The sequence below is a fragment of the Hippocampus zosterae genome, chromosome 2 (genome assembly GCF_025434085.1).
Source record: "Hippocampus zosterae strain Florida chromosome 2, ASM2543408v3, whole genome shotgun sequence".
In the NCBI taxonomy this organism is placed as follows: Eukaryota; Metazoa; Chordata; class Actinopteri; order Syngnathiformes; family Syngnathidae; genus Hippocampus; species Hippocampus zosterae.
Genome location: NC_067452.1, coordinates 23027112 through 23045417, shown reverse-complemented (window position 1 = coordinate 23045417; position 18306 = coordinate 23027112). Strand labels below are relative to the sequence as shown.

Genomic DNA, 18306 nt, shown 5'->3' with positions numbered 1-18306 from the left:
TTTAGACCTGAAAAACCCGAGTGTGTTTCAGGTGACATGACTTTTGCCTTAACCTAACTCTGGAGAGCCTGTGTTCGAATGTCCCCATATTGCTGTTACTCAGAGCTGAACAGTGTTAACTTACTATAGTGTGGTACATTATTCCCAAACTCTCCTGTGAGCAATGTTCAATGAGAAATAATGTTTATTCATTTCTTAACTGGTTAGAATCAAGAATGCTGAATATGTTGACACCGTAATGTTTGTATGTTGCAGACACCAAATGACAGGTACCTGACTGAACCCTCTGGAGACCAAGAATGGAGTGAGAGATCCACTACATCCTTACAACAGGTTATTACTTCTTATCATGATATACTAGGTTTGAATATTCAGCTTTATTTGACAAACACAGGAGAAGTTATAAATCACAAACATAGACTCTCCATGATTTCAGTCGTCATGTCCTCATATTTCTTCAGACCTGAAAAAACCTGAGTGTGTTTCAGGTGACATGACTTTTGTCTTAACCTAACTCTGGAGAGCTTGTGTTCGAATGTCCCCATATTGCTGTTCCACAGAACTGAACAGTGTTAACTTTCTATCGTGTGGTATATTCATCCCAAACCCTCCCGTGAGCAATGTTCAATGATAATTAATATTTATTCCTTTCTTAACTGGTCAGAATGAAGAATGCTGAAACTTTTGACACCGTAATGTTGTTATGTTGCAGACATCAAGTGACAGGTACCTGACTGAACCCTCTGGAAACCAAGAATGGAGTGAGAGATCCACTTCATCCTTACAACAGGTTACTACTTCTTATCATGATAGACTAGGTTTGAATTTTCAATGTTCTTTGACAAACACAGGAGAAGTTATAAATCAGAAACATGGACTCTCCATGATTTCAGTCGTCATGTCCTCATATTTCTTTAGACCTGAAAAACCCGAGTGTGTTTCAGGTGACATGACTTTTGCCTTAACCTAACTCTGGAGAGCCTGTGTTCGAATATCCCCATATTGCTGTTCCACAGAACTGAACAGTGTTAACTTTCTATAGTGTGGTATATTCATCCCAAATTCTCCCGTGAGCAATGTTCAATGATAATTAATGTTTATTCATTTCTTAACTGGTCAGAATGAAGAATGCTGAATATGTTGACACCGTAATGTTGTTATGTTGCAGACATCAAGTGACAGGTACCTGACTGAACCCTCTGGAAACCAAGAATGGAGTGAGAGATCCACTTTATCCTTACAACAGGTTACTATTTCTTATCATGATATACTAGGTTTGAATTTTCAATGTTCTTTGACAAACACAGGAGAAGTTTTAAATCAGAAACATGGACTCTCCATGATTTCAGTCGTCATGTCCTCATATTTCTTTAGACCTGAAAAACCCGAGTGTGTTTCAGGTGACATGACTTTTGCCTTAACCTAACTCTGGAGAGCCTGTGTTCGAATGTCCCCATATTGCTGTTCCACAGAACTGAACAGTTTTAACTTTCTATCGTGTGGTATATTCATCCCAAACTCTCCCGTGAGCAATGTTCAATGATAATTAATATTTATTCATTTCTTAACTGGTCAAAATGAAGAATGCTGAAACTTTTGACACCGTAATGTTGTTATGTTGCAGACATCAAGTGACAGGTACCTGACTGAACCCTCTGGAAACCAAGAATGGAGTGAGAGATCCACTTCATTCTTACAACAGGTTACTACTTCTTATCATGATATACTAGTTTTGAGTTTTCAGCTTTCTTTGACAAACACAGGAGAAGTTATAAATCAGAAACATGGACTCTCCATGATTTCAGTCGTCATGTCCTCATATTTCTTTAGACCTGAAAAACCCGAGTGTGTTTCAGGTGACATGACTTTTGCCTTAACCTAACTCTGGAGAGCCTGTGTTCGAATGTCCCCATATTGCTGTTACTCAGAGCTGAACAGTGTTAACTTACTATAGTGTGGTACATTATTCCCAAACTCTCCTGTGAGCAATGTTCAATGAGAAATAATGTTTATTCATTTCTTAACTGGTTAGAATCAAGAATGCTGAATATGTTGACACCGTAATGTTTGTATGTTGCAGACACCAAATGACAGGTACCTGACTGAACCCTCTGGAGACCAAGAATGGAGTGAGAGATCCACTACATCCTTACAACAGGTTATTACTTCTTATCATGATATACTAGGTTTGAGTATTCAGCTTTATTTGACAAACACAGGAGAAGTTATAAATCACAAACATAGACTCTCCATGATTTCAGTCGTCATGTCCTCATATTTCTTCAGACCTGAAAAAACCTGAGTGTGTTTCAGGTGACATGACTTTTGTCTTAACCTAACTCTGGAGAGCTTGTGTTCGAATGTCCCCATATTGCTGTTCCACAGAACTGAACAGTGTTAACTTTCTATCGTGTGGTATATTCATCCCAAACCCTCCCGTGAGCAATGTTCAATGATAATTAATATTTATTCCTTTCTTAACTGGTCAGAATGAAGAATGCTGAAACTTTTGACACCGTAATGTTGTTATGTTGCAGACATCAGGTGACAGGTACCTGACTGAACCCTCTGGAAACCAAGAATGGAGTGAGAGATCCACTTCATCCTTACAACAGGTTACTACTTCTTATCATGATAGACTAGGTTTGAATTTTCAATGTTCTTTGACAAACACAGGAGAAGTTATAAATCAGAAACATGGACTCTCCATGATTTCAGTCGTCATGTCCTCATATTTCTTTAGACCTGAAAAACCCGAGTGTGTTTCAGGTGACATGACTTTTGCCTTAACCTAACTCTGGAGAGCCTGTGTTCGAATGTCCCCATATTGCTGTTCCACAGAACTGAACAGTGTTAACTTTCTATAGTGTGGTATATTCATCCCAAATTCTCCCGTGAGCAATGTTCAATGATAATTAATGTTTATTCATTTCTTAACTGGTCAGAATGAAGAATGCTGAATATGTTGACACCGTAATGTTATGTTGCAGACACCAACTGACCTGACTGAACCCTCTGGAGACCATGAATGGAGTGAGAGATCCACTTCATTCTTACAACAGGTTACTACTTCTTATCATGATATACTAGGTTTGAGTTTTCAGCTTTCTTTGACAAACACAGGAGAAGTTATAAGTCAGAAACATGGACTCTCCATGATTTCAGTCGTCATGTCCTCATATTTCTTTAGACCTGAAAAACCCGAGTGTGTTTCAGGTGACATGACTTTTGCCTTAACCTAACTCTGGAGAGCCTGTGTTCGAATGTCCCCATATTGCTGTTACTCAGAGCTGAACAGTGTTAACTTACTATAGTGTGGTACATTATTCCCGAACTCTCCTGTGAGCAATGTTCAATGAGAAATAATGTTTATTCATTTCTTAACTGGTCAGAATGAAGAATGCTGAAACTTTTGACACCGTAATGTTATGTTGCAGACATCAAGTGACAAGGTACCTGACTGAACCCTCTGGAAACCAAGAATGGAGTGAGAGATCCACTTCATCCTTACAACAGGTTACTACTTCTTATCATGATATACTAGGTTTGAATTTTCAATGTTCTTTGACAAACACAGGAGAAGTTATAAATCAGAAACATGGACTCTCCATGATTTCAGTCGTCATGTCCTCATATTTCTTTAGACCTGAAAAACCCGAGTGTGTTTCAGGTAACATGACTTTTGCCTTAACCTAACTCTGGAGAGCCTGTGTTCGAATGTCCCCATATTGCTGTTCCACAGAACTGAACAGTGTTAACTTTCTATCGTGTGGTATATTCATCCCAAACTCTCCCGTGAGCAATGTTCAATGATAATTAATGTTTATTCATTTCTTAACTGGTCAGAATGAAGAATGCTGAATATGTTGACACCGTAATGTTATGTTGCAGACACCAACTGACCTGACTGAACCCTCTGGAGACCATGAATGGAGTGAGAGATCCACTTCATTCTTACAACAGGTTATTACTTCTTATCATGATAGACTAGGTTTGAGTATTCAGCTTTCTTTGACAAACACAGGAGAAGTTATAAATCAGAAACATCGACTCACCATGATTTCAGTCGTCATGTCCTCATATTTCTTTAGACCTGAAAAACCCGAGTGTGTTTCAGGTGACATGACTTTTGCCTTAACCTAACTCTGGAGAGCCTGTGTTTGAATGTCCCCATATTGCTGTTCCACAGAACTGAACAGTGTTATCTTTCTATAGTGTGGTATATTCATCCCAAACTCTCCCGTGAGCAATGTTCAATGATAATTAATGTTTATTCATTTCTTAACTGGTCAGAATGAAGAATGCTGAATATGTTGACACCGTAATGTTATGTTGCAGACACCAACTGACCTGACTGAACCCTCTGGAGACCATGAATGGAGTGAGAGATCGACTTCATTCTTACAACAGGTTACTACTTCTTATCATGATATACTAGGTTTGAATTTTCAATGTTCTTTGACAAACACAGGAGAAGTTATAAATCAGAAACATGGACTCTCCATGATTTCAGTCGTCATGTCCTCATATTTCTTTAGACCTGAAAAACCCGAGTGTGTTTCAGGTGACATGACTTTTGCCTTAACCTAACTCTGGAGAGCCTGTGTTCGAATGTCCCCATATTGCTGTTCCACAGAACTGAACAGTGTTATCTTTCTATAGTGTGGTATATTCATCCCAAACTCTCCCGTGAGCAATGTTCAATGATAATTAATGTTTATTCATTTCTTAACTGGTCAGAATGAAGAATGCTGAATATGTTGACACCGTAATGTTATGTTGCAGACACCAACTGACCTGACTGAACCCTCTGGAGACCATGAATGGAGTGAGAGATCCACTTCATTCTTACAACAGGTTACTACTTCTTATCATGATATACTAGGTTTGAATTTTCAATGTTCTTTGACAAACACAGGAGAAGTTATAAATCAGAAACATGGACTCTCCATGATTTCAGTCGTCATGTCCTCATATTTCTTTAGACGTGAAAAACCCGAGTGTGTTTCAGGTGACATGACTTTTGCCTTAACCTAACTCTGGAGAGCCTGTGTTCGAATGTCCCCATATTGCTGTTCCACAGAACTGAACAGTTTTAACTTTCTATCGTGTGGTATATTCATCCCAAACTCTCCCGTGAGCAATGTTCAATGATAATTAATATTTATTCATTTCTTAACTGGTCAAAATGAAGAATGCTGAAACTTTTGACACCGTAATGTTGTTATGTTGCAGACATCAAGTGACAGGTACCTGACTGAACCCTCTGGAAACCAAGAATGGAGTGAGAGATCCACTTCATCCTTACAACAGGTTACTATTTCTTATCATGATATACTAGGTTTGAATTTTCAATGTTCTTTGACAAACACAGGAGAAGTTTTAAATCAGAAACATGGACTCTCCATGATTTCAGTCGTCATGTCCTCATATTTCTTTAGACCTGAAAAACCCGAGTGTGTTTCAGGTGACATGACTTTTGCCTTAACCTAACTCTGGAGAGCCTGTGTTCGAATGTCCCCATATTGCTGTTCCACAGAACTGAACAGTGTTAACTTTCTATAGTGTGGTATATTCATCCCAAACTCTCCCGTGAGCAATGTTCAATGATAATTAATATTTATTCATTTCTTAACTGGTCAGAATGAAGAATGCTGAATATTTTGACACCGTAATGTTATGTTGCAGACACCAAGTGACCTGACTGAACCCTCTGGAGACCATGAATGGAGTGAGAGATCCACTTCATTCTTACAACAGGTTACTACTTCTTGTCATGATATACTAGGTTTGAGTTTTCAGCTTTCTTTGAAAAACACAGGAGAAGTTATAAATCAGAAACATGGACTCTCCATGATTTCAGTCGTCATGTCCTCATATTTCTTTAGACCTGAAAAACCTGAGTGTGTTTCAGGTGTCATGACTTTTGTCTTAACCTAACTCTGGAGAGCCTGTGTTCGAATGTCCCCATATTGCTGTTACTCAGAGCTGAACAGTGTTAACTTACTATAGTGTGGTACATTATTCCCAAACTTTCCTGTGAGCAATGTTCAATGAGAAATAATGTTTATTCATTTCTTAACTGGTCAGAATGAAGAATGCTGAAACTTTTGACACCGTAATGTTGTTATGTTGCAGACATCAAGTGACAGGTACCTGACTGAACCCTCTGGAAACTAAGAATGGAGTGAGAGATCCACTTCATCCTTACAACAGGTTACTACTTCTTATCATGATATACTAGGTTTGAGTTTTCAGCTTTCTTTGACAAACACAGGAGAAGTTATAAATCAGAAACATGGACTCTCCATGATTTCAGTCGTCATGTCCTCATATTTCTTCAGACCTGAAAAACCTGAGTGTGTTTCAGGTGACATGACTTTTGTCTTAACCTAACTCTGGAGAGCCTGTGTTCGAATGTCCCCATATTGCTGTTCCACAAAACTGAACAGTGTTAACTTTCTATAGTGTGGTATATTCATCCCAAACTCTCCCGTGAGCAATGTTCAATGATAATTAATGTTTATTAATTTCTTAACTGGTCAGAATGAAGAATGCTGAATATTTTGACACCGTAATGTTATGTTCCAGACACCAAGTGACCTGACTGAACCCTCTGGAGACCATGAATGGAATGAGAGATAAATTCTCAAATTTTCAGAATTCTCATTATTTCCTGGAATATCTTGATTATTTTATTTTTCCATTTTTAATAAATAATGCCTTCTTTTACAGGTGGGAATAAGAGACACACGTGGACAGATGATGAAGTGAAGGCTGTTGAGCGACATATGTTTGATTTCATAACAAGCCATAAAGTTTCAGGTAAAACGAGCTGTGAGTCCTGTCTCCACGCAGAGCCAGCAGCTCTGAAAGACAGAGGCTGGGTGTCCATCAAAAACTACATCCACAACAGGATATAACTGCATTAAAAAGGGAAATGAATGGCTAGTCCATTGAAATGCGAGCACGTCTGGGTACATTTCAGTTCAAGTTAACTAAAGCAATAGCAATGGTGCATTTAGGGTGGGATGGTCAATTATGGATTTCATATTTGTTGTTTAATACTGTGTTTCACGTTTGTTGTTTCATGATCTTCAAGAGCAATTTGGAAAATCCTTGAAGATGTATGATCATGTAAATTATACTGTATATCAGGCATGTCCCGATCTGGGCCTGGAGGGCCACTGTCGTGCCTGTTTTCCAGCTCTCCCGGCTGCATCACACCTGTTTCAGATGATCAGTTCATCAGTCAGCTCTGATGCAGCATTAGAACATCCTGGGAGAGCTGGAAAACAAAAAGACAGCGGCCCTTGAGGACTGACCTTGGACACCCCTGCTGTATATAAACGTACGTACGATATACAAACTTCTCACAAAAGATAGGCTTATTAGGTTTGAGGTGATATTTCGGAAAAACCCTGAAACATTTGAATTCATCCTATTTCAAGAATTTCAATACTTTTATAAAAGTTGCTTTTGTCTAACGGTAGCTAAAGAAGTTGCTACACACATGGCACAATATATGGCCAGATTCATTAAAAATTCTTCATCGCAGTATTCACATTTTGACATAATCTTCTTCAGTTTAAACAACCCTCATCTATTGCAGTGCTTTGTGTCATGGAGATGAGGTGGCATGTTTTCTGTGTTCATAATTTCATATTTGTCAGCAATTAAAAAATAAGAAAGTGGACTGACCGCATACTTAACCGTCTCTTCTTCTTCACAGCTTATTTTACTATCTTGTATTGTTAATGTGAATATTTGAGGGATGACGGGTGTAACGACTGTTTGGCACATTCGCCTCACAGTTCAGCAATTGATATTTGAATGTTTGAATCTGGGCTTCCTTCCTTTGTAGAGTTCTCCCCATGCCCGAGCATGACAATTGGACACATGTGCCTAACATATACTGTTGGTATGTAACATGAGTCAATTTAAAAATACACACTTTACTCTTAGCTGGTCTTCATAAGTCATATATACTTGAAAATGATGTGTATCTAGGGGGCTCAAAATTCACAAAAACATGAAATGGTAGTGTGTTTGAGGTGACTGTCTCCATAATACACAAAAACCTGTCAATGTCCTCATATGTAGTAGTTTTGTCATAAATCAAAAAAAAATTACGTCCTAGCCAAAATCTGAGTAGATGGCTGTCTTCCTGATTTTTTTTCATGGTTACCATATTTTTTTGGAGCCTGTAGGACCACGGGAAAGGCATGTACCCATATGTCGGGTGAACAAACGGACGTCCTGAAAATGCACCAAAACACGTATGTGTGTGTGTGTGTGTGTGTGTGTGTGTGTGTGTGTGTGTGTGTGTGTGTGTGTGTGTGTGTATGTGTGTGTGTGTGTGTGTGTGTGTGTGTGTGTGTGTGTGTATGAGTGCCTCCATATGGGGAAGAGCTGTCACCTGTTCCTCGCGCTGTCTACAAGCTCTGTCTCTGGCCAAGTCTTTGATCTGGGCCACAGGAGATTCCGACACTGTGAAATAACCCTGGCCAGATTTCCTCAATGAAAGAGCAAGACTTAACCACTGTTATTACACCTCCACTTTTTTTAAACATCACTTCTTGTTTCTGTCTCTGCCTCTCGTATTCCTTGAGTAATGCTCAGGTCTTTGTCATTTGCTGCTTCCTCACTTGAATGTGCTGTAACTGTACAGGTATATAAGGTGTTGCGGTATATTGATTGCAAAACTTGGTAATACCTCAAAAAGCAATCAAGAAAGAGGCAGACGTGAATTTAAGGCATTGAGATAAAAGTCACAATGAACTGGCCTTTGATTCCTGGTCTGTGACCAAAGGTGTTGATGTGAGTGTGAATGCATTCCTTTGTTTGTGCCCTGTAATTGACTGGGGACCAATCCAAGTTATAGTCTACCATTCAACCCCAGTCAACATGGACAGACTATAGTGTCTCTGCAATCCTGAACAGTGTAAGAAGTAGAAAATGACTGCAGGGATAGATAATACACCACAGTGTAAAAAGTAGACAAGCCCAAAGAAGCTTTACTCGCAAGCATGCAGGATAGAGTTCAGGTAAATCTACACCCAAGTGTGAATTAGAACAACGGCAACATTCGTGCAGACACTGCAATCATGACGCAATGCATCTCCAACTGTTTCTTTATTACTGTCTGGGGACACAAAAAGGTATAATCTCTCACGCCCTCTCTGTCCCTATGATCTGACAGTCGGATGTTGGATTCTTACAATATTGCTTGGAGGCATTCTAGTGAGTCTTTCCGAGCCGGTGAATGTCTGCCATAAAGTAAGTGGGCTCTAGACAGTGTAATAATGCTCGTGCAACACTATCTCTCGCAAACTCGGCACATATGGAGCGACGCAGCCAAACGCGATTGAACTGTCATGCAATGTGCGGGGTTCTTCAACTAGTATTCAAGAGTTGCCAATCATCAGTCATGAGTTTTACTCTACTTCAAAATTTGAATCAGGTGAATGTCATCACAACCTACCAGATAACAGTCAAGTCAACAGTATTTATAGAGCACTTTCAAACAGCCATCGCTGCATACAAAGTGTTGTACATGGAGCAATTTAACATGCACAATAAACAGTAAGACAAATCGGTAATAAAGGTGGTAGAAAGCACCAAACAGTAAAACCAAGAACAAATCTAAGTCATGCTGAGTCGAATGCCAAAGAATGCAAGTGAGTTTTGAGGAGGGTTTTGAAGACGGGCAGCGTCAATCAAAAATGTTGTGTTGTATCACATCAGCTTTCACAACAAATTTCAGCAAGATTCAGCAGGCTGCCGCCAAGCTGTACCAATCACGCAGTATATATTAATATTGCTTTAAGAAGAAGGAGCGGAGGGAGGTGTGTCCGTAGGAAAAGAGAGAAGTGGAACGCCAAGAGTATACGAATGCAAGTAGGGATTTTGAATGTTGGAACTATGACAGGAAAAGTTAGAGAGTTGGTTGACATGATGCAGAGGAGGAAGGTAGACATACTGTGTGTCCAGGGGACCAGGTGGAAAGGGCGCAACGCTAGAAGCTTAGGATCAGGGTTCAAGTTGTTCTATCATGGTGTAGGAAGAGAAATGGAGTCAGTTATCTTGAAGGAGGAGTTTGTTAGGAATGTCTTAGAAGTAAAAAGAGTGTCAGAATGACGAGTCTGAAGCTAGAAATTGAAGGTGTGGTGTTCAATGTTGTTCGTGGGTATGCCCCACAGGTAGGATGTGAGTTGGAGGAGAAGGAGAAATTTTGGTTGGACCTTGATGAAGTGATACAGAACATCCCTAGAAGTGAGAGTCGTAATTGGTGCAGACTTCAATGGGCATGTTGGCGCAGGAAACAGATAATGAGGAGGTGACGGGCAGGTTTGGACGCCAGACGAGGAACGCAGAAGGACAGAGGGTGGTTGACTTTGCTAAGAGGATGGAAATGGCTATAGTGAATACTTTCTTTCAGAAGAGGCAGGGACATAGGGTGACCTACGAGAGTGGAGGCAGGAGTACACAAGTAGACTACATTTTGTATAGACGGTACCATCTGAAGGAAATCAGTGACTGCAAAGTAGTGGTATGTGAGAGTGTAGCCAGACAGGTTGGTGGTGTGTAGGATGACTCTGGTAGTGAGCAAGATGAAGAAAGCAAAAGCAGAGAGGAGGACAAAATGGTGAAGCTGAAAAGGAAGATTGTTGCATGACTTTTAGGAAGGAGTTGAGACAAGCATCTGGTGGGCAGGAGGTGCTTCCAGGTGACTGGAAAACTGCAGCGAATGTGATCAGAGAGACAGGTCGGAAAGTACTTGGTGTATCATCTGGAAGAAAAGTAGATAAGGAGACTTGGTGGTGGAATGGGGAGGTGGAGGAGTGTATACAGAGAAAAGGGTTAGCTAAGAAGAAGTGGGACACTGAGAGGACTGAAAAGAGTAGATAGGAGTACAGGCAGAGGCAGCGCACGGTGAAAGTAGAGGTGGCGAAGTCCAAACAAGAGGCCTACGATGACTTGTTTGCTCGTCTGGACAGCAAGGAAGGAGAGACTAATCTGTTAGGTTGGCGAGACAGAGAGACAGAGATGATAAAGACATGCAGCAGGTTACGGTGATGAAGGATAGAGATGGAAATGTATTGACAGGTACCACTGGTGTGATGGGAAGTTGGAAAGAGTACTTTGAAGAGTTGATGAATGAGAAGATGTGACTGTTGTGGGCCAGGAAAAAATAGCAAGGATGAAGTGAGGAGGGCGCTGAAGAGGATGAAGAGTAGAAAGGCACTCGGGCCTGACGATTTACCAACGGAGGTATGGAAGTGTGTAGGAGAGGTGGCAGTGGAGTTTCTGAATGGGTTGTTCAACAAGATCTTAGATGGTGAGAAGATGCCTGAGGAATGGAGGAGAAGTGTGCTGGTGCCCATTTTTAAGAACAAGGGAGATGTGCAGAGTTGTAGTAACTACAGAGGAATGAAGTTGATGAGCCATACAATGAAACTCTGGGAAAGAGTAGTTGAAGCTAGACTACGAGCAGAAGTGAGCATTTGTGAGCAGGAGTATGGGTTCATGCCAAAAAAAGGAGTACGAGAGATGCAGTATTTGCTTCAATGATGTTTATAGAGAAGTACAGAGAAGATCAGAGGGAACTGCATTGTGTCTTTGTAGATCTGGAGAAAGCGTATGACAGGGTGTCCAGAGAAGAACTGTGGTATTGTATGATGAAGTCTGAGGTGACAGAGAAGTATGTTATGATGACTGTAAGACAGTGGTGAGGTGTGCTGCCGGTGTGACGGAGGAATTCAAGGTGGAGGTGGAACTTCACCAGGGGTCAGCTCTGAGCCCCTTCTTACTCGCTATGGTGATGGACAGGCTGACAGAGAAGAACTGTGGTATTGTATGCGGAAGTCTGGGGTGAGAATTACGTTAGAGCAGTGCAGGACATGTACGATGACTGGACGACCTCGATGAGGTGTGCTGCCGGTGTGACGGAGGAATTCTAGGTGGAGGTGGAACTTCACCAGGAGTCAGCTCTGAGCCTCTTCTTATTCACTATGGTGATGGACAGGCTGACAGACGATGTTAGACATGAATCTCCATGGACTATAATGTTTGCAGATGACATTGTGATCTGTAGTGAGAGCAGGGAATTGGTGGAGGAGAAACTAGGGACGTGGAGGTTTGTCCTGGAAAGGAGAGGAATGAAGGTCATTCACAGCAAGACGGAGTACATGTGTGTGAATGAGAAGGACCCAAGTACAAGAGTGGGATTACAAGGAATACAGATAAAGAGGGTGGAGTATTTTAAGTACTTGGGGTCAAATGTCCAGAGCAAGGGACAGTGTGGAAAAGAGGTGAGGAAGCGTGTTCAGGCAGGCTGGAACGGCTGGAGAAAAGTGTCAGGTATGATGTGTGATACAAGAGTTTCAGCAAAGATGAAAGGAAGGGTGTATAAAATTGTAGTGAGACAAGCCATGCTGTTTGGACTGGAGACAGTGCCACTGAAGAAAAGAAAAGACAGGAGGCAGAGCTGGAGGTAGCAGAGATGAAGATGTTGAGGTTCTCTTTGGAAGTGACCAGGTTAGATAGAATCAGGAACGAGTATATCAAAGGGACAATTCATATTAGAGGTTTTGGAGAGAAAGTCAGAGAGGCCAGACTGAGATGGTTTGGACATGTCCTGAGGAGAGAGAGTGAATATATTGGGAGAAGGATGCTGAGTCTTGTACTGTCAGGCAGGAGGCCAAGAGGAAGACCAAATAGGAGGTTTATGGATGTAGTGAAAGAGGACATGAAGGTAGCTGGTGTGAGAGAAGAGGATACACATAGATAAAGGCAACTGATTCGCTGTGGCAACCCCTGAAGAGAAAAGCCAAAAGGAAAAGAAGAAGATATTAATATTGATTGAGATTCTTACCATAATACTTATTTATAATTGTATATGCACTTGTGGCCAAAAAGTGAACAGTGAAGAGTATCAGTGTGCATCAATGAGTGATGCAATTATTGCCAAGAATTCTCAAGCATCCACTTTCTCAAAACTGAGCACCAAGGGTCACAGTTTTGTCATTGCAGCGAGTTGATTTCAAGCATGGTGATCAATCGGCAGCTGTAAGTTGCCAACCGTATTTCCCAATTCGTATTTCGTAAATCGTATTTTCCCAATTCTCCAGTTAAATCATGTTTAATTTGCAGTGGGCCGAACATGAACGCTGTCCACATGCATGCATGTCACCAGTGCATTTTGTGTAGTGTGTTGGGCAACAAATGCTAATTGTTCATGCAATTGTTTTGTGGCATACTCTGCTGTGTTTATGTGTTTCATGCAGCACACTTTGAATTTGGACTATTTTCTGTTGCAGATTAGTCTTAGTTCCACATGCACACATGTGCACACACAGTTCGGTTAAAAAAATAGTTCCAAAGCAACATTCAAAATCATGGTTGGGGCATTCCTGTTCAGTCAGGAACAGAACTGATGCCAAGCTAAGCATCAGGTGCAATTTGGTCAGTGCACTTCAGGGGGACCAGTCTGTTTGCTTAACCGCTGCTGGGTACGTTATACCTCTTAGTTGGCTCAACCCTGGCATCATGCCCAAATCTTTTATTCTGGGCCCATTCATATTATGCCTGACTAATGGCACACATCCAACATTCAGCAACTGTTGCTGTTTATATCTTTTTTATTTCACATGGTGTCGTTCGTGTTGAAATGTTAATTTACCAATTGTATCACCTAATTATTTTTCCCCCGGTGAATGAGTGGTTTTCATTGTTGAGTCACTACAAGACAGTCCAAGGTTGACTTTAAGATGCATGTTTTTCCTCTGCCTGTGTGGGTTCCCCTTGGTATTGTTGTCTGTATGGAGTTAGCTAGCTAATTAGTATTGTTAATTTCATTCAGAAAGACTGAACAAAAATATTTTCATCAAAGCAAATTTTTTCACCCAACGAAAACTTAATATCTTCTAGCATGTAATAATAGTAGCCAATGTTGATATAATTGTGTGTGAAGTTGAATTTGTGTTAACTCAGATATGTTATACTGGTCGGGTTTCAATTGGATTGCAAGTTTAGTAAAAGCAGACAGAAGTATGAGCTAATCTAGGAGCAGCAACTGAATCATTGTTAACACAAATCACCTGGGCAGCTCCAAAGCTAAAAAGCTTTTAATGTCGTAGGAAGATTTTCCACGAATTTGTCTCTGTGACTGCCTGAATTTCTGTCCTGTCATGCAGAAGAGGATTTTTGAAGTCAAACGATGGTGAGCGAGAGTGCCTCGCTCACAATTCACATTCTAGTTCGTCCCAGTGGGGTTTAGGTCAAGTCAGTCAAGTTTTACCATGGCAAAATCATCTTTAGTCTTCAACTGCTCACACTGTGCAGGTCACAATTGTTGCCCCCAACAGTGGACATATAGAATTGTTCAGAGGATTTTTGGTTTTCTAAAGAACTACATTTTTTTCCAAATGACCCAACCTGAGGTTTGTATATGCGAAGGGTATTTGTTTCATCGCAGCTATTTTGCTTGACTTCTCCTTCAACTAGGTAAGTCGAGCGAGATGGCTGTCATCTGTCATTACAGAAAACTGGGGGAGAAATGCGGGGTATGCCATTTTAACTGGCCTACTCAAGGATGTGGGGTAATGTGAGTGATGGTTGAAAGTCACAATCTGTGACCTGAGAAAGCTCCTACTAAACATCAGCACATGACCTTGCTCGGGAGGCCTGAATTCTTTCAGCGTTAAGCCGATACTATTCCCAGCGCTGCCCAGACAAATGGATGGAAGTTTACACGCACACACACACACACACACACACACACACACACACACACACACACACACACACACACACACACACACACAGACTCACACACACACACAGACTCACACACACGCACACTCACGAAGCAACATTTCATACTAAATGAGCTGTTTGATTCTTTTCCATTTACTGAAAGTCTGCAAGCACTCTACTCAATACGTTTTCGCCACTTATTTTTGTGCAATGATGGGAATCATTTTATTTGCTGCCTTGAATGTTTAGATGTTTGGAACAGCACATCATACGTTTTTCTTCAAGAAACCAGCAAGCCTAACCTAGCTAGCACATATATATTCAACTTCTCAGACTTTCATAAACAGGGTGAGGACATGTTTACGTACAATATCATCCCAGCTGGACTGTACATCATTCCTCTCTATCATAACAAAGCATATTTGCTTATCTTATGCTAGCAGTGCATCATAACCTGCTGCATGAATCTTGCGTCTGCACTAAATGTTCATTGCTATCTGGGAGTCTGTTTATGGGCTACACTACATTTCTGCAATAAATATTACAAATACATGAAGCTCTTCATCAAAACTATTTAGGATTATTTATATCACGTTCTATGACGCTTATTTATGATGAGCTCTACCCTTATTTCAGCGTTACTCTCATATCCCTTTCCATGACATTGTACAGAGCCGCCCACGGAGTGTGCTCATGTTGAATATGATTTTACAGAGTCTGAGTGGTTGTTTTCAGTTTACAGCCCAGTAGGGGCAGTTTAGAGTTCAGAGCATTCCGTCATAACTGGCTCAATATCTTATCAAATATGGTCCTCTTCTGCTATGGAGAACCTCTATATCGTGTAAATAGTCTGCAGTCTCTGTCTTTCCTATCTCACTCCCAGTGACCCCGACCCGCACCTCCCTCCAACTCATCCCTGAGGCTCCAAAAGTGGGCATTTTCCTCCAAACCCAAACCTTTTGATGATCATTTTTCCCTGCTTTATTCATTGCCCCAGATTCATGCCTGGAGGCGGTAGAATCCCACAGCATGGAGAATTTACCACACGTGCAAACACACACACACGCATGCACACACGCACGCACGCACGCACACACACACACACACACACACACACACACACACACACACACACACACACACACACACACACACACACGAGGGTTTGATCTGATGTTCATGTTTCTTGAAGGATTGTGATTAAGCAAGCAATCATTAAAACCAAGATCAAGTCATCAGTGTTGGTTTTCTCCCTCCAGAGGGGATCCAATTGGCACTGTTCAGAGTTGGCCCTTAACTGCTTGGCATTAGGTAGAGATCAGTAGCAGACCACCAAGCATCGTAAAAAGCTCTTTTCCCCAGTGTGTATCCAATGTGTCAAATGTCCTGGGGCTCCCTCTGACCCTGGGGGCAGCGAGCAGACCAAGCCAACAAGATGATTGGTTCTTCCTGAGACCGGACTTACCTTGCATTAAGCATCATGCCGCAGCTGCACTCGAACAAACAGTCTCAGTCCACTTGACAGCAAGCTCTAACAATCCCCTATGTCGCTGCTTGTCCATGACATGAAGTAAGATGTTATTCATCATACATGAGAAGGCCAAACAAATAAAAGTGTGAGAAAAACTGTTGTGAACTGTTTTATTAGAGTAGAGATAGGCTCGTAGAGTGTTCAGGCTTATCGCACACACACACAAATTTCTCACTCTGAAGGATTATGTTTATTTATTTATAAAACGTGAGACTAAAGCATTGTGTTTGCAATCCGCCTTCTTAGTTTTTGCATCAATTTGGAGGAAACACACATCCACACGACTTGACTTCTCCAAGGTCTGCTTTCACATTTGGCTCACGTTCCAAAAAGTGTCTTGCTGTATTGCAGATGAAGTTAACTAACCAGGCCTTTATTTACAATGTGCGTTATGCCAATCAGGCAGTGCTTTGTAAAATGGAAAGGGTTGCATTGCCTCTATTTGTCACGTTCTGTCCGAAGCGATAACTATCGCTTCGTGCAGAACAATGAAAATAAAGAGTTGGATCCCCGGAAAACAGACACGAAAGAACCTTGTCAAAACAAAGAGTGTCTTTAATGACAAAAACAGAAAGAGCCCGACAGGGAAAAAACGGTAACACAAAACGCTGGTCAAATAAGGACCAGGGGAGAAATAAGGAAACAACCGAAAACGCTCGCCGAAAAAACAAGGTGCGAGGAACTACTGAATAGGCAATATAAGAGAGTACAATTTAGTGACTAATCGCGAATGGCAAGAGTAAAGGCCGCAAGGCAAGAAGGCAACGAGTAATCTATAATCGAGGAATTAGCACGAGAGAGCAATGGCACGGCGTGGAATTCTCCGGCAGCGAGATGACTGTCGGAGTCTCTTAATAAAAGAGGGCAATCAGCCCGAAATTACGGACAGGTGCGCGGATGGCGGGGGAGAAAACCCGCCACCTGCTGGCGGACACGCGACGTGACAGTACCCCCCCCTCAATGGACGCCTCCCGGCGGACTACCCGGCTTGGATGGATGTGCAGCGTGGAAGTCGCGCAAAAGGGACGGATCAAGGATCCAGGAGCGAGGCACCCACTGCCGCTCCTCAGGCCCGTAGCCCTCCCAGTCGACCAGATACTGGAACCCCTTTCCCCTGCGCCGAGAGTCCAGGATGGCACGAACCGTGTACACCGGGTCACCGTCGACGACCCGCGGAGGTGGCGGCGGCGTGGGAGGAGGAGCCAAGTCACTGGGAGACACGGGTTTGAGAAGGGAGACGTGGAAGACGGGGTGAACCTTCATGGTGGGCGGTAGCCGGAGCCTGACTGCAGCTGGACTGATGACGGCCTCGACCTCGAACGGTCCAGTAAATCGGGGTCCCAGTTTCGCAGACGTGCCGGCCAGCCGAAGATCCCTCGTCGCCAACCACACCTTCTGTCCTACCACGTATGAAGGAGCCGGGCGCCGGCGACGATCCGCGATCCGCTGGTTCCTGGCCGCCGTGCGGGACAACGCAGCCCGGGCCTCCTTCCACACGCGATGGGCCCGCTTGAGGTGGTGCTGCACAGAGGGGACCTCCACCTGCCCCTCCTGGGACGGGAACAGCGGCGGCTGGTACCCGTAGGCGGCCATGAAGGGGGACCTACCGGTGGCAGAAGAGACGAGGGTGTTGTGCGCGTACTCCACCCAGGGTAAGTGGTCGACCCAGGACGAGGGACGGTGAAGGCACACACAGCGGAGGGCCGCCCCCAGATCCTGGTTGGCACGCTCGGCTTGTCCATTGGACTGGGGGTGGTACCCCGAGGTCAGACTGGCAGTGGCCCCGAGGGACCGGCAGAACTGCTTCCAGACGCGGGATACGAACTGGGGCCCCCGGTCCGAGACAATGTCCAGTGGAATGCCGTGGAGACGGAAGACGTGTTCGACAAGGAGGTCGGCGGTCTCCAGCGCCGACGGCAACCTGGACAAAGGAACAAAATGAGCCGCCTTGGAGAAGCGGTCCGCGATCGTGAGTACGACAGTTCGACCCCGGGAAGGCGGGAGACCCGTGACGA

General features: G+C 42.7%; 2 protein-coding genes across 4 annotated transcripts in view; one reads left to right on the top strand and one right to left on the bottom strand.

Moving 5' to 3' along the window:
- Positions 1-18306, top strand: part of LOC127595580 (ERC protein 2-like) — a 175269-nt gene that overhangs the window by 141857 nt on the left and 15106 nt on the right. The gene's annotated exons all lie outside the window — the stretch shown is intronic.
- On the bottom strand, positions 16739-18206 carry LOC127595638 (uncharacterized). The gene has a single exon (XM_052057289.1). The coding sequence runs from the start codon at positions 17882-17884 to the stop codon at positions 17249-17251; it is 636 nt and encodes a 211-aa protein (XP_051913249.1). The 5' UTR covers positions 17885-18206; the 3' UTR covers positions 16739-17248.